Source organism: Phaethon lepturus, unplaced genomic scaffold (genome assembly GCF_000687285.1).
Source record: "Phaethon lepturus isolate BGI_N335 unplaced genomic scaffold, ASM68728v1 scaffold32742, whole genome shotgun sequence".
Classification (NCBI taxonomy): domain Eukaryota; kingdom Metazoa; phylum Chordata; class Aves; order Phaethontiformes; family Phaethontidae; genus Phaethon; species Phaethon lepturus.
The window spans coordinates 1-13,329 of NW_010521782.1; the positions used below are offsets into that span (position 1 = coordinate 1).

The 13,329-nt window shown below is 37.6% G+C and overlaps 1 protein-coding gene across 1 annotated transcript; it reads left to right on the forward strand.

Moving 5' to 3' along the window:
- Positions 1-26: 26 nt before the first annotated feature.
- LOC104616578 (phosphatidylserine synthase 1) lies at positions 27-10,842 on the forward strand (the record flags this gene model as incomplete). The annotated part of the gene is made up of 7 exons (XM_010281627.1): positions 27-168; positions 1,048-1,162; positions 2,702-2,767; positions 7,167-7,266; positions 8,448-8,516; positions 9,047-9,116; positions 10,439-10,842. Coding segments are annotated over 7 exons (672 nt in total), but the record flags the coding sequence as incomplete, so codon positions are not given.
- Positions 10,843-13,329: the final 2,487 nt, after the last annotated feature.

A 13,329-nucleotide genomic window follows, 5' to 3' on the forward strand; every position in this document is an offset into this window, starting at 1 on the left:
GTTTACCTCAGCCATTCTCTTTTTCTAGGGACATTCACACAACCACAGGGAAAATCAAGAGAGCTGTATTACAGTTCACCCCAGCCAGCTGGACCTATGTTCGCTGGTTTGACCCTAAGTCTTCATTTCAAAGAGTGGCTGGGATCTACCTTTTCATGATCATTTGGCAGGGAAGAAATAAATTCTGTGAAATCAAAGCTGCCATCAGCTCAGTTACTTCCTGGCTGTGTTTGGCTAGAAGATATTCTAATGCAATGTATGTCCATCATTGAAATATACAGTTAAATGATAATACAGAATTGGTTCATGGGACTTACACGATAGTTCAGGAGTGTAATTACAGAATGTGTAGGGGAAAAACCCAAATGTTACAGATTGCTGTACTGGGCATCAGATTGCTCTTTGCAATTGATACATTTTAAAAAACTGCTAGACAGTGGGATTTTGGGTGGATGTGTTTTCTTCTTTTTTCTTTTTTCCCCTTTGACTGTTGGATGGATCAGTGATACTCAGAATTTTGGCCTTGATCCAGGAAGACTCCATAAGTCCCAACTGCTTTGGTACTTCATCATGCAAATGCTAGCAGACTTCACTAAAACCTAAACTTTTTTTTTTTAATTTGCTGGATTTAGTCTTTAAAAGGAGAACTGTGCTTGATTTTATTATTTTTTCTTCTTTATATGATCTCTTCTACTCCTCTACCAAATTTCCCTCAGTTAATCATACCTGATTTAGGGTATGAAAGTTAACAGAAGACCTCTTCAGTTTGAATTAGTGTCTGGTCCCTTAATGGGTTTCTGGAAAGAGAGCAAATACTTGCATAGAGGTGTCTAGCAGAGGACTCTTCGTTTTAGTAGTATATTCCATGCTTGTCCTAGAGCGGGAATCTTAGACTCTTTAAATCTTCAATCTAACCAGCAGGGCTATAGTATAGCATAGTTTTCCTTCCATGTTTTAGTTCCTGTATTAATCATTGTATGATTTCTGTAGTAACTCATTTAGGGGTTACGTAAGTTGAACACTACTAACTAACTTTTTTTTTTTTTAAGCTGACTGAGTTGAACACATTCTTTTTGAAACATATCTTTGTGTTCCAAGCAAGCCACCCTTTAAGTTGGGGGAGAATCCTCTTCATAGGAATCATTACAGCACCCACTGTAAGGTAATTTTGTTGCCGTGGTGTTTTTTCTTATGTTTAAAGTAGCTTGACTTTTAAGCACCCAAGAACTGCATGTAGTTTGTGAATAAGTACAGCACATTTCAAGAAATTTATACTTTTGCCACCATGAAAAATAAAACATTCATCACTTTTCAATAAAGTGTATTTTCTGCCAAGTGAACTAGTAAGGTGGAATGTATATAAACATCGGTGTTTCCATAGGGATGCAGAACCAGTCTGTTCCATCTTCTATTTGTATAGCGTCTGCCTGTGTTGTGAGTTAGCTGCATATGTTATCCTTGAGGACTGTGTGAAACTATCCAATTTGAGTCAGGTGCTCACAAAAGTGTGGATGAGGAAAAATAAAGCTGTTGGTTTTTCTAATTGAGCTCCTTATTCTGCTTGTTTACAGGAAATGTTCGCATGTTATAAGAAAAGATAAAGCATTACTGTATTCCGAGTAACAGGACAGTATACACACAGTGTTAACGGTTGTGTAGAAACATTAACCTCCTTTTAGTTGTGCACAGTGTTTCATGCTGTTAACAGTCCCCTTAATTTTGTTGGTTTTTTTTTCCTGTGACATAGCTGGAGGTAGGTAGAATGCACACAGTTTTGAAGTTAAGAGGCAGGGAATTTCCCATTCATGAGTAAAGTAATATCACCTTGGACACTTAAAGGGCAGCCGCACATTGGTTTATTCCTAAATTGCAGCTGCTCATGTCTCAAGTTATGTGGACTGATTTCAAGGTTAACTAGAACACCTTAAACATCCTGTAAGCTCCTGTATAGGTGAGCTTTTAAGTATTTTTATGGCACTTGGCAACGTGTAGAAGTCTATTCTTAAACAATCCTTGTATTGTTGGATTAATAACACTTGTCTTCCCCATCTGTCAGTGGAAATCAGACAGAAACTGAGAAAACGAACTTTGGTCCCACTTATTTGGAATTCTCCTCTCTAAACTCTTAAAATTTAGAAGCATAAAGAGCATAAAGAACAGAGCAGAATGGTCTCCAGACTGTTTTCAAAATAGTGAGAAATTCTACTCTGTTCTCGAGAGGAAAACATGCCAGTGGTTAGAGCACTCACCCAGGGTATGGAATAGCCATATTCAGTTTCTTTCAAGATTCAAGCCCACATCTCAAGAATATACAATTGTTAATAAATTAAAGACAAGCTGAAAAAAGTGGGGGATTCTCTAATTCTTTCTAAGCTGTTGCACTTTGCCTAAAAGAATTGTAGGTTCACTGGAGAGGCAGGAGTCAAATGTGTAGCTTTGTTAGCCTACTAGTTTGGGTACTTTCCCAGTCCTTGCTCTCAGGATTGTTTTCTGTGTTGTTTCAAGCTATTCGATCTATGTGATAATCTGTCCTACTAGAATTGAAGCCATCTGGTAGACATCCAGTATGATCACATGTGATTTTAACCATCAGCAGTTCATTTTCAGTATAGATACATTTGTAACATAAATGTGTTTTCTCAATGTAAGTACTCTGGGGACTTTCAACTCCGCTGAAGAATTTTCTTGTTTCCCTTCTCAGGCAATACTATGCGTACCTTACAGATACACAGTGCAAGAGGGTGGGAACTCAGTGCTGGGTGTTTGGGTAAGTGTTCTAGCTGCATTCTTGAAGCACTTGGACAAGCGTTAAGTATGAGTCCAGCACAGGAGCAGGCTTTGCATGAAGCCAGTCCTTGTCACGTGTTGTTTTTAGTATAAAGGACAGTATGGAGAGGTTTCCTTTTTTTACAAGTTCAGAGGAAAGGAAAATTCTGGATTTGGAGGTAGGACATGGGAGGTGGTGGAATGAGTAAGGAGAAGAACAGAAGGAAGAACTAGAAATCGCTGGATAAAACTAGACTCCTTCAAAGTAGCATTCGTCTTGCTGCCCATATTCTCAGACAGGTGAGAAGGATAAAGCTTTTGCCTCTACCGCTTGCCTGTCACTGGAGCAATGTTTACCTGGCCATCAAGGTGGGCATTGCTGCTGTTAGCAGAATCACAGCAGAAGACACTGAAACAAACCATAGTTATCAACTATTTCTGTTCTGTTCTCAAAGAGGGAAAAGAATAATACTATGAACAGTGGTTACCTTGGCTACAATCTCTTTCAACATGTCTCTTGGAGGAGACCTTTAAATGAAGAGTTTACATGATTGCTTCTGGTGAGAACTTCCTTCTCTAGATGGCTTGACTAAAATGTACTGGTCTGGATACCAGTGCAATAGCATATGCTATTGTAGTGTTCTAAGAGCTTCTTGTAAATAAGCAGTGTAGTAGTGTCCCTTTTTATTTATGACTTGGAAGCTTACAAATGGGAAAACACAAAAGATCCTAAATCACATCTTAAAGGAAAAAAAAAATATTTTAAGAGATTGAGAGGCTAATTTCTGATGGCAATGATTTTAAATTAAAACAGCTATTTCATTCTCTTTGTCAAGATTAGTGTATGTCTTGTTTTCAGAATTGTCTGAACCATTTGTGTGTTTAATAGAAGAATCTATTACTGTTTTAAATTGGAATAGCATGTCAGTGATCCATAGAATACTCAGATCTAGTTTAGAGACAGTACTCTGGCAAATTTATCTCACCTTTACTGTTAGTCTCAGGGATGTTACAGAATTTTAGGAACAGTGCTGGGCTGGAAGGCATGTTTCCAGGTGCACTACACCACCACGTACCCCTTTTTCAATATTTAATTGAGATGAGAGCAGAGCATGCTGCATTGTAATGGAAGGGTTTTTCTACCCTTGTTTTAAATGTACTCTGGAGAACATGGCATGTCTCCTTGGGTTTGGCTGGGCTTAAATATTCACCTCTTTCACTGACTTATCACCTTCCTGGATGGATCTGTTACTGTGTTAGACTTACGACCATAACATCCAATGGACATACAAAAGATAGTAACTCTGTTCTTGTTTAGTTTTACTGTTGCTGAGTAGGAGTTGATAATATTTTCTGTAAGACTAAACCTCCTTACTTAGGGAGTATCACCCTGCTCAAAACATGCATTATGATTCCTAAAGAGAGGCTGTATGATACAGAGTCCTTAAAAAGGCATTGGGGTTTTTTAATCACAGCAGAGTAACGTCTTTCTGGGTTTAGTACGGATGGTGCTTTAGTACTGAAGATAACTAATTAATTGCACAGTTAATATGATTACTTAATTTACAATTACAATCAAATAACCTTGCTCTGTTTGTGCATAAACATATTAGTAGTTACAGATCAACTGTATTAATATTTTGGAGATATGCAATTGAGTACAGACATGTTACTGAAATCTGTATTTAAATGATTTAGGAATTTAGATGAGAAAATTTCCTTTTTTATATAAACAACTATAGATGGTAATTTTAGAGTCTTACAGAAGACACATTTTAAACAATTTTATAATTTTGTGGGAAGAATTTTCAAGTTCTGCGATATGAGGAAAGAAAGATGAACTACTGTTTCATCCAAGAGAAAGAATGTAAACATATTATTTTGCAAACTGAAGGGAAATATGATGCTGAATGTTTGCCTTCTGGCTCTGAAAAATTGTTAAGGATTACAGAAACAATCATCCTTGGTTCAAAGCTCTCACTGAACATATTAATGTAATATATGTCAATAAATACTGATTAACCTGATTCTAGTTGAAGATGTCCCTGCTTATTGCAGGGGCGTTGGACTGGATGACTTTTAAAGGTCCCTTCCAACCCAAACTATTCTATGATTTATTAAATAGATGCCCAAATATCTCTTTACGATTGCATAACAAGAACTGCAACAGAGTATTCATCTGCAGTCTGATCTAATAATGGGAAGTGTGCTTGGAGTAAGTGTTCTCCTTGATACTGCTTGCTTCTGTAATCTGCTAGAAAAAAGAGCAATGGTAGGAGTTCCTGTTGTTGGAAAAGCAGCACTGTTCCAGTAATTTAACTACCCAGAATATAATTTCTGAAGCAATTAAAAGCAAGTATATAGAATATTCATATCTCTGGTGATCAAGACACACTTCAAAAGGCACAAATTGAATGTGTGACAGCCTAATCATGGGAATAATTAAAATCAGTGCTTTGCATTAGTATGAAACTATGTTCTCTGGAACCTGTAGCATTACTCGCAATAGATGGACAGTAAGTGATGTAAGGCATGAAAAAGGCCAGTGCAACAGCTCTGCTGCAAATTGCACCGTTTTCATTAAGGTGAAGCCTTTCAAAAAAGACTAGCTGTTAGGATGTTACAAGACCATTTTGACTGAATAAAAACTTAGTGTCTGTAGTTCTATTGAGTGTTCTCATCACCCTTCAGTAGGACACTAATACCTTTCACTCTTAGCATTCTTCTGTCTTTTTATTTACCACTTCTTTAACTGTAATAGCTATCCTATTGTACAACGCACTTAATCCAAGTATTCTTGACAAGAATAATGAAAAGATTCTATAAGTGCAGCACAAACAGCTGTATAACTTTTTGAGTCCTTGTTGAACATAGCCTATTGTTTTGCTTATGCCTTCGAGTATATCATACCCTCATACATTTGCCTTTTTTTTTCCTGATGGCGGTCTTTCTGTTCCCACTGCTGTAGTTCAGTCTGACTAATTTTTAATCTGTAGCTTGATCAGTAAGAATAATGTAAAACCAAGAAAGAAAGATAGTTTGTGATCCAACAGAGTAACACTGCTCTCAAGTTTTTACTAATATGCACCTCATTAATTTGCAGTATTGGTCAATGAGGTGTTAATTCCAAAATTCTAAGTTTTGGCCCCACTCATCATGCTGGAAGTCACATTAGATGGTACAGAGAAAGCTGTAATTAATTATTTGCACCAGGACCATCTCTGCAATACCAGTGGTTAAGTTACGCACACATCTTTCCTCCCTTTTTCATGGAGGGAGCTGGGTCCTGTCTGCCAGGCAGTAGAGCTGTTTTTGGCAGCTCCCCGATTGTGGAGAGTGCTGGTAGGGAATGTGTCTTGCAGTGTCCCTGCAGAGCTTGGAAGACTGGAACACTTGACTTGATATTAAGTGTGCCTGTACACATCTGAGGAGGAGCGTTCATGCATTTGCTCATGTAAAACCTCAAAGTCACTATTGAACAAGCTAAGTATTAAACTTTTAAAAATTTAATAGTTTTCTTCATGATTTGCTTCAGCTTGAGGAGAATCAATTTTTTACACTTTTGCTGCACCTGCCATATGTCTACACTTGTATTGGTTAAAAAGGTGTTATTTTGTGTCCAGGACCTCCACAAACTAAGTATATTTCTATGGCAAATGGTGGAAGCTTTGGATTCATAATCTCTTGTTTCCCACCAAGTGGTGGACAAGCCTCCATAGCTTTGAGTCTGGTAACAAAGAGAGAAGCTGGAGATGCTTGTTTTGGCTCTTATAATGCCAGAGAGGAAAGTAAATACTGCAATTTTTCCTCTTGCGTTTCCCCCCAAATCCTCTACTGTAATGTGGACCTGGGTTTACACATAAACCCAAACAAATGCATGGATTCTCGGATAATTCGAAATGCTGTTTCTTGCTAATTTTCTCATTAAAATCCATCTGAAGCAAGCAAAGTAGTCTGTTTAGGTTTGTAGTAAATTTACATCCGGTAGAGGAATACCCAAAGCACAGTTCTAGTTCACCTAACAGGGAGTCTATAGGTTGTTTAGCATGGAAAAGAAATTTACATCTGGTGAGGGCTGAAGCACAGTGGTAGGTATAAAGATAAATTCTCACACACTCCTGCCTGTTCCCTGGACAAGCAGAGGCTTGCGGAATTGTGAACTACCAATTGATCTCTTTTTGTATGCTGTTTATGCTAAAGAAAAGTATAGAAAGAAAAATAAATTTCCTAAAGAATTTCAGTTAATGGTACTGTTGGGGAGGTGTGTGCTCACTGGAGAGTAGTCCTTGTTTAGAGCTGACAGTCTGGGGTCTGGGTTATGAACATGTGAGTTAAATCCTTAGTGTTTGTAACCACTTTTTTTTCTCCCCTCCCTCTCTCTCTCTTTCATTTACCCACAGGGTTATTGCTTTCCTTGAAGCTATTGTGTGCATAAAGTTTGGACAGGACCTTTTTTCCAAAACACAAATACTGTATGTTGTGTTTTGGCTTCTCTGTGTGGTAAGTGAGACTTCTCCTGTGAAACATAAGCATGGCAAAAGCATTGAAAGCATCTAAATAGCTTCCTCTCTAGAACATTGGCAGCGGGGGATCATTGTGGGGGGAATGCTGGTAAAGAGCTTTGTGCATGTCCTAGGAAAAGCAAATGTGAGATTGTTTAGAACATACTTTGAAGGGACTAGAATAACTTTTTTTCTTATTTCTTGACATAGAAGAATATAGCCACTTTACCAGTGCTTAACAATGAAACAAACACTAGTTATAGGGCTTTTTACCTGTATGCGAGAAAATGTCAGCTTGATTGAGGCTAATTTTGAAGGTGCTTCCTATAGTGCCCACTGGAAAGGAACAGGACTTAATGAATAGCATTAGTAAGTAACACATGTTGTTTCACACTTCAAGTCTTACAACTACATAAACAACTCTCCTTTATCAGGCAAATCATTCTCACTCAGCCTGCAACTTTCTGTACTTCAGTGTGATTACTGCAAATGCAGCATGAAATGCACATTTTATAACAGTAGATTGATGTTTATCTTGCTAGACTTGTAACTCTGATGCCAAACACATTTTTAATAGTCAGTGAGAAATAAGGCATTTATAATGGGCTGACAAATACTTCTCTTTTCTAGTTGGGAACACAGTTTTGAACAGGTGATAGGTAGTCAGATTTATTGTTCTCTTGTTTAGCATGGCAATTTTATTCCTGAAACTTCAGAGGAGAAAAGTTTTGAGTTTCTTCCCAGATCAGAGCACTATAAAACCAAATGTGTAACCCAGCCTGAAAGGTCGGGCAAGGAGAAGGAAAATTCTTTTTGTCTCAAACTGGTTGTTCCTGATTATATACCTATAAGTGCCTATCAACTGCCTTTGTATGATGACTGTAGAGGCTGAGGACACAAATCATACTGACAGTGTATCCTGTATGTATGTGAGTGATCTGTATGTATTCTCATGCTCCCACTGAGAATTGTTCTGCATACCCCATGGTAGCACAATGTTACATGTATGTTAAAGTTGAAGCACGAGTCTTACTCATCCTGACAAAAGATGCAGAGAGAAACAGAGCATGAAAGTCTCTGAATGCAGAATCTCCAGGGACTCTCAGACCTTGAACCAGCAAGGAACTTGGAAAAAGTTTTACAGTTTATTATTTCTTTTTCTTTTCCTCCCTTGTTTAGGCCTTTACAACTTTCCTGTGTTTATATGGAATGGTTTGGTATGCAGAATACTACGGCCACCGAGAAAAGGTACTTTATTAGGAAGCCTGTTTTTGTCTTATACCAGAGTTAAAACTGCAAAGCTTCTAGATATTAGAATTCTTTACCAGAGCTAGTATAAATGGGGGTAAAGGGGGGATGGTCCAGAGTCTAACTGAAGTCAATAGAAAGAACTCTGAATTCAGCAGACCTTGGACAGATCCCAAATTACACTGTGGTTTCTAAAGAATGCTGTCCTCTTAGTTACTCAAAATGAGGCTGTAATTTTAGCAAAGCGTTCAGGGATGAATGGTTAGCTAATGTTCCTATTGTACAGGTGGAATGCTAGGGGAATATTAAGAATACTTGGTTACACAACAGATCACGTGGCAAGTGGTGAGTTCTTATTGTATCATGTATGTTGTACCTTCGAAGTAGGAAGGGAAAAGTCCTAAGTACTTGTGGAATATTTTATGAGGACTTCTGCCAGAGTTTAAATTTACAAGTCTAATTACAAACAGAAGTGTTGATCACAAGAACCACCAGCATCCCAATGACATGTATCCTTCTTGTTTTTGCAGACCTTATCAGAAAGTGAAGACAGCCCATATAGTCCAGATGCTTCCTGGCTTCATTCTAAATTCAGTAGAGGTATTGGCACTTTTGCACCTATATTCTCAAAGTGGTAGCATTAAGGCTGAGCACTAGGAAATGAAGCTTGAGAAACTTACCTTGGAGACAACTGGACTTATTTAAACATCCTTGCAGGAGCTATACAGATAAATCATCTGCAAAGCTATTTTGCTTTACTGCCTTTTTTTCTTCTAACTCTTGGAAATGTATTTATTTTTTTAATGAAGCAAGTGATTTTTTTTTTTCTGCTATTATTCCAGGCTATTCTTGTAGATTTGGGGCATTACGCATTTCATAATTGTTATAGACAGGTTTTATCTCTGAACATTGCATCTTTGGTTTGAAACATATGAATGTGAATTGTGCTTTTATTCCTGCTTGTTAAGAAACAGTCAAGAATGTGCCCTGGAGTTTGTGTTCTTACTTGACACTTGCCTAGTCAATGCAGTGCTGACGATCATAAAAAGCTTTCTATGTCCTAAGCAAAGGCAGCTTCCTTCCCTGACTTCTTTTCCCTACACAAGAGGTCAGTTAAGTTACCTGCCTCCTCTGTTAACTCTTTAGTGTGTGGTCTTGCTTATTGAACAAATACCAAGATTCACACCTGGAAGTTATCTCTGTCAGAGTTTGTTCCAGGTGTTTGTATCATTAAAAATACTTCTTATTTATCCTATGCTTGAAAAGCATCTAGAGCAGACCTTCTTTGTATTTCATACATGGTTTTTCTGGATGCTGATATTAATTTATTCTCACTTTAGTAAATTTGTGGATTTTTATGTTTTGGAGCGAAACTGTTGCGCTCAACATGTTTTTCCCATTTATATATGCCAGAGAAATCTGGCCAAGCAAATGTTTCTCTGACTTTTTGTTACATCATTAATTACAAACTTCAGCCTCTTTCATGTTTTGTTCTTGAATTCTTGTTTCAGTCCCAATTCTCTCCCTCTGCTTTCTCAGTCAAACATGATTTGTTATATGAAAGACTGAAAACAAGAAATATACCCTTACAAGGATCTGTGACCTTGCTTCCATAGTCCTTAATTTCTGATAGTAGTACCTGCCAGTACTAAAAATGTGGAGGTTTAATTACTGATGTTTCACCACTATATTCTGCCATAGCAAACTTCTGAATTTTTTAGAGGAAGAATTTTATGCAAGTCTTAAGAATTGCTTTTTTAAAGTAGGCCACTAGATGGAGAACGAGTATCAGTCAGTTTGTATTAGCCTGAAATAATCCATAGTGTAAATATTGTAGCTCTAGATAGCCTTACTGTCTTTCAGACAAGAGCTTGACAATGTCAAATTATATACATAGTCAAAAAATATTTATTTCTCAGCAGGTGCTGACAATAGTCCACCAAAACATTCAGTCAATAGTGAAAGCCATTCATCTAGAAGGAGGAATCGGCACTCCAAATCAAAAGTAACAAATGGGATCGGCAAGAAATAAGAATGGACTCTGGAGATATCCTACCGTGTCACCAGAGGTGACAAAGAAAATCAGACCTGGCTCTGAATTTCCAAATGGAAGATTGATTTTTCAATTTAAAAGTTTAAAAAAAGGAAGTGTGGAAGAAAAGGATGATCAAAATGGAGCCACCAGTGTAGTGCAAATCATTGCCTGCTGACACTTGCCATTCACTGATTTAAATCTAGTTTCTTCAGCATGTAGCACCAAAAGCTAATGAAGAGTATGCTGGAAAGAAAAGTAATTTTGTCGTAGCAGGTACACCCTGTTTTGTGTTCAAGTGTTTCAAGTGCATTTTTTAACATCTTAGTTGAGGATTTAAACACGAAGGTTAGTAAACTGATAATCAGTTGGATTTTTTGTTTTACTGTGTTTTTGTTGTTTTCTAGAGGAGTATGCAATCCTTTGACTAAAAGCAACTCTGCCCTTCTTAGTCTCACAACTAAACTCTTCTATACAATCGTTAGTAAATATTTAAAATTTCCATACTTGCATCCAGCTGCTTGCTTTTATGTAATGGCTCTTTAGACCTGGTGACAGGGTTTTACCAGTGAAGAAACGGGTCCAGGTTTCTTGTAAAGGATGTGAAATTGACCTTCAGGCACGGTTCTTTTGTTCTGCATTGTCCTTCTGCTTGATTGTTACATATTAGATTTCTTTTAAGTTTTTAAAATACTTATATAAAGACCTGTTGCAAGATGGAGGGCCACACCACTGGCCCTCAGGCAGATGTTGTGTGATTTAGTTGTTTTTCCTCCTTTACTGCAGTGCGTTTTGCATGTTCAAGTGCAAAATAGGTCAGTCTTTTAGCTGTGTCACAGTGTGCAATGTTCCTTCCCAGTCCCCTCTAATTTGCCTCTGCCTCAACTGGAACCAGAAACCCCAGCATCTTCAGACTGATACCAGAAACTGCTTTGAAGGCTCTGGTGCCCTACTAAGCCTGGTGATAAGGCGGTTTTTTGCTGAAGTTGAGTTGCTTGCTACTGCCATAAACATAATTATTTGTGAAGGCTTGCTGTAGTCTGGTGTCTGAGAGGCAGCAGGATTTTGCTGTGATATACCCCATTGCTTTGGTATTTCCTACCATCCAGTCAGATACCGAACAGCAGAGTCACTCTTTCTTGCAGGGTTGGGGTTTTTTTGTGCTTTTGTTTTGGTTTTTTGGCTTAAATGTATTAATTCTGACGTCTAGCAAAGTGGATGATTCTCCAGCAGTGAACGTAATGATTAAGTCAAGAGGTAAACAATAAAGAGCAATCAATTCCTTTATTAAGTTATTGAAATGTTTTTGTGCCAATTAGATTTTGAGGTTCAGAGGGGTAGATAGCTTAAGTGAGGTTAAGTAATACCCATTAGTCACTTAGTCTTTATACGAAAATGGGATTTCGTTTTTCTGTGAATAATGTTACTGTGATTTGCCACAGGCTAAGTACTAAAAAAAGAAAAAAAAAAAAAAGCAGCAGAGACTTTATACAAGTGTATGATACTGTAAATAGAAAAAAGTATCCTGTGTAATCCATTAATTCCTATATGCCACAGATTATCAATGTTTTCAATGCACTTAAGTGTTGCTGCCAAACTCCTCAGAGGCCCTCATTTCCCACCCCCCTTTTCAATCAAACATAGAGTGTACAACTTGGGAAGTAACATAGTAGAAGCTGCTATATTATCATTGCTACAGTGACATTAAATGTTACCTGAGAAAAAATATTAGGAAGGCTTTCAGGCTTTCCTACAACTATTTGGTTTTCATTCACGCTATAGCAATTCCATGTATTGCCTCCTTATTCGTAATGTACTACATATTGATGAATGTATTTGCAGATTTCTTTGGATACTGAAACTTGTTACTTTTTTATTTTCTTGGTTAATAACTCAGTCTGTTTAAGACTGAAGAATGACATTGTAAACTTTCTATCAATTCAATACCAAAGCAAGAGGTTGGAAGTCTAATGGTTCAGATATTTTAAGTACTGTGGTTTTCAAAGGTGAGAGCCTGTTTTGTGCTTGCAAGGTGCAAACACACCAAGTATGCATACAAAACTTACATGTGTAAGCAGATGCTGAAGTACAATATCTACTTGCCTGTGGGGACAAGCACACATTTTGTAAATGCAGACCTGGTGCTCATGCTGATGAACTGCACCCTAAAAATATTGGAAGGCAAATATGAAGTGTCATCTTGTTGGAAATTGACTTCTGTATGCTATTAAAACAGCTTGGCCTTGAAGAAATGTTGTTTGACAACACCTTTAAAAATATTTCTCATGAAGTCTTTTTACTTCAGTTTTTTGTGTGTGTTTGGGTTGTTTTTTTGTTTGGGTTTTTTTTTTTTTTTCCCCTTTCCTACTTTAAAAGAGGGATGGCTAGGGAGTGGGGAAACTTAAGTAAATTATTCAAGTGCTGCTTGGAAAGTGGCACTTTGTCCTCTGTCAGCAGTTCTGGATGGAATTCACATGTGTTCTCAAAAATCCTCTGCTGACTGGCAACTGTATTTTCAGCCCCATCATCTTTGGATGTGAGCTTTGCACTGGCAGGCGTTGGAAAGGTGCTTTTGATCACTGCTGTAAAATGAGTGGTCCCAGTTTTATCATTTACTGCGCTATTGCTGAATTTTTTATGTGTGTAACACCTACAATGACAAATCACCGAGCTGTTTAGCAACAAGCATCTATGTATGAATTCTGCTGCTTGAACAGTATTTTGTGATGGTCACAGATGCGCTGTCCTGTTTTTAACTACTTGTTCTGTCACAGGCTCTCA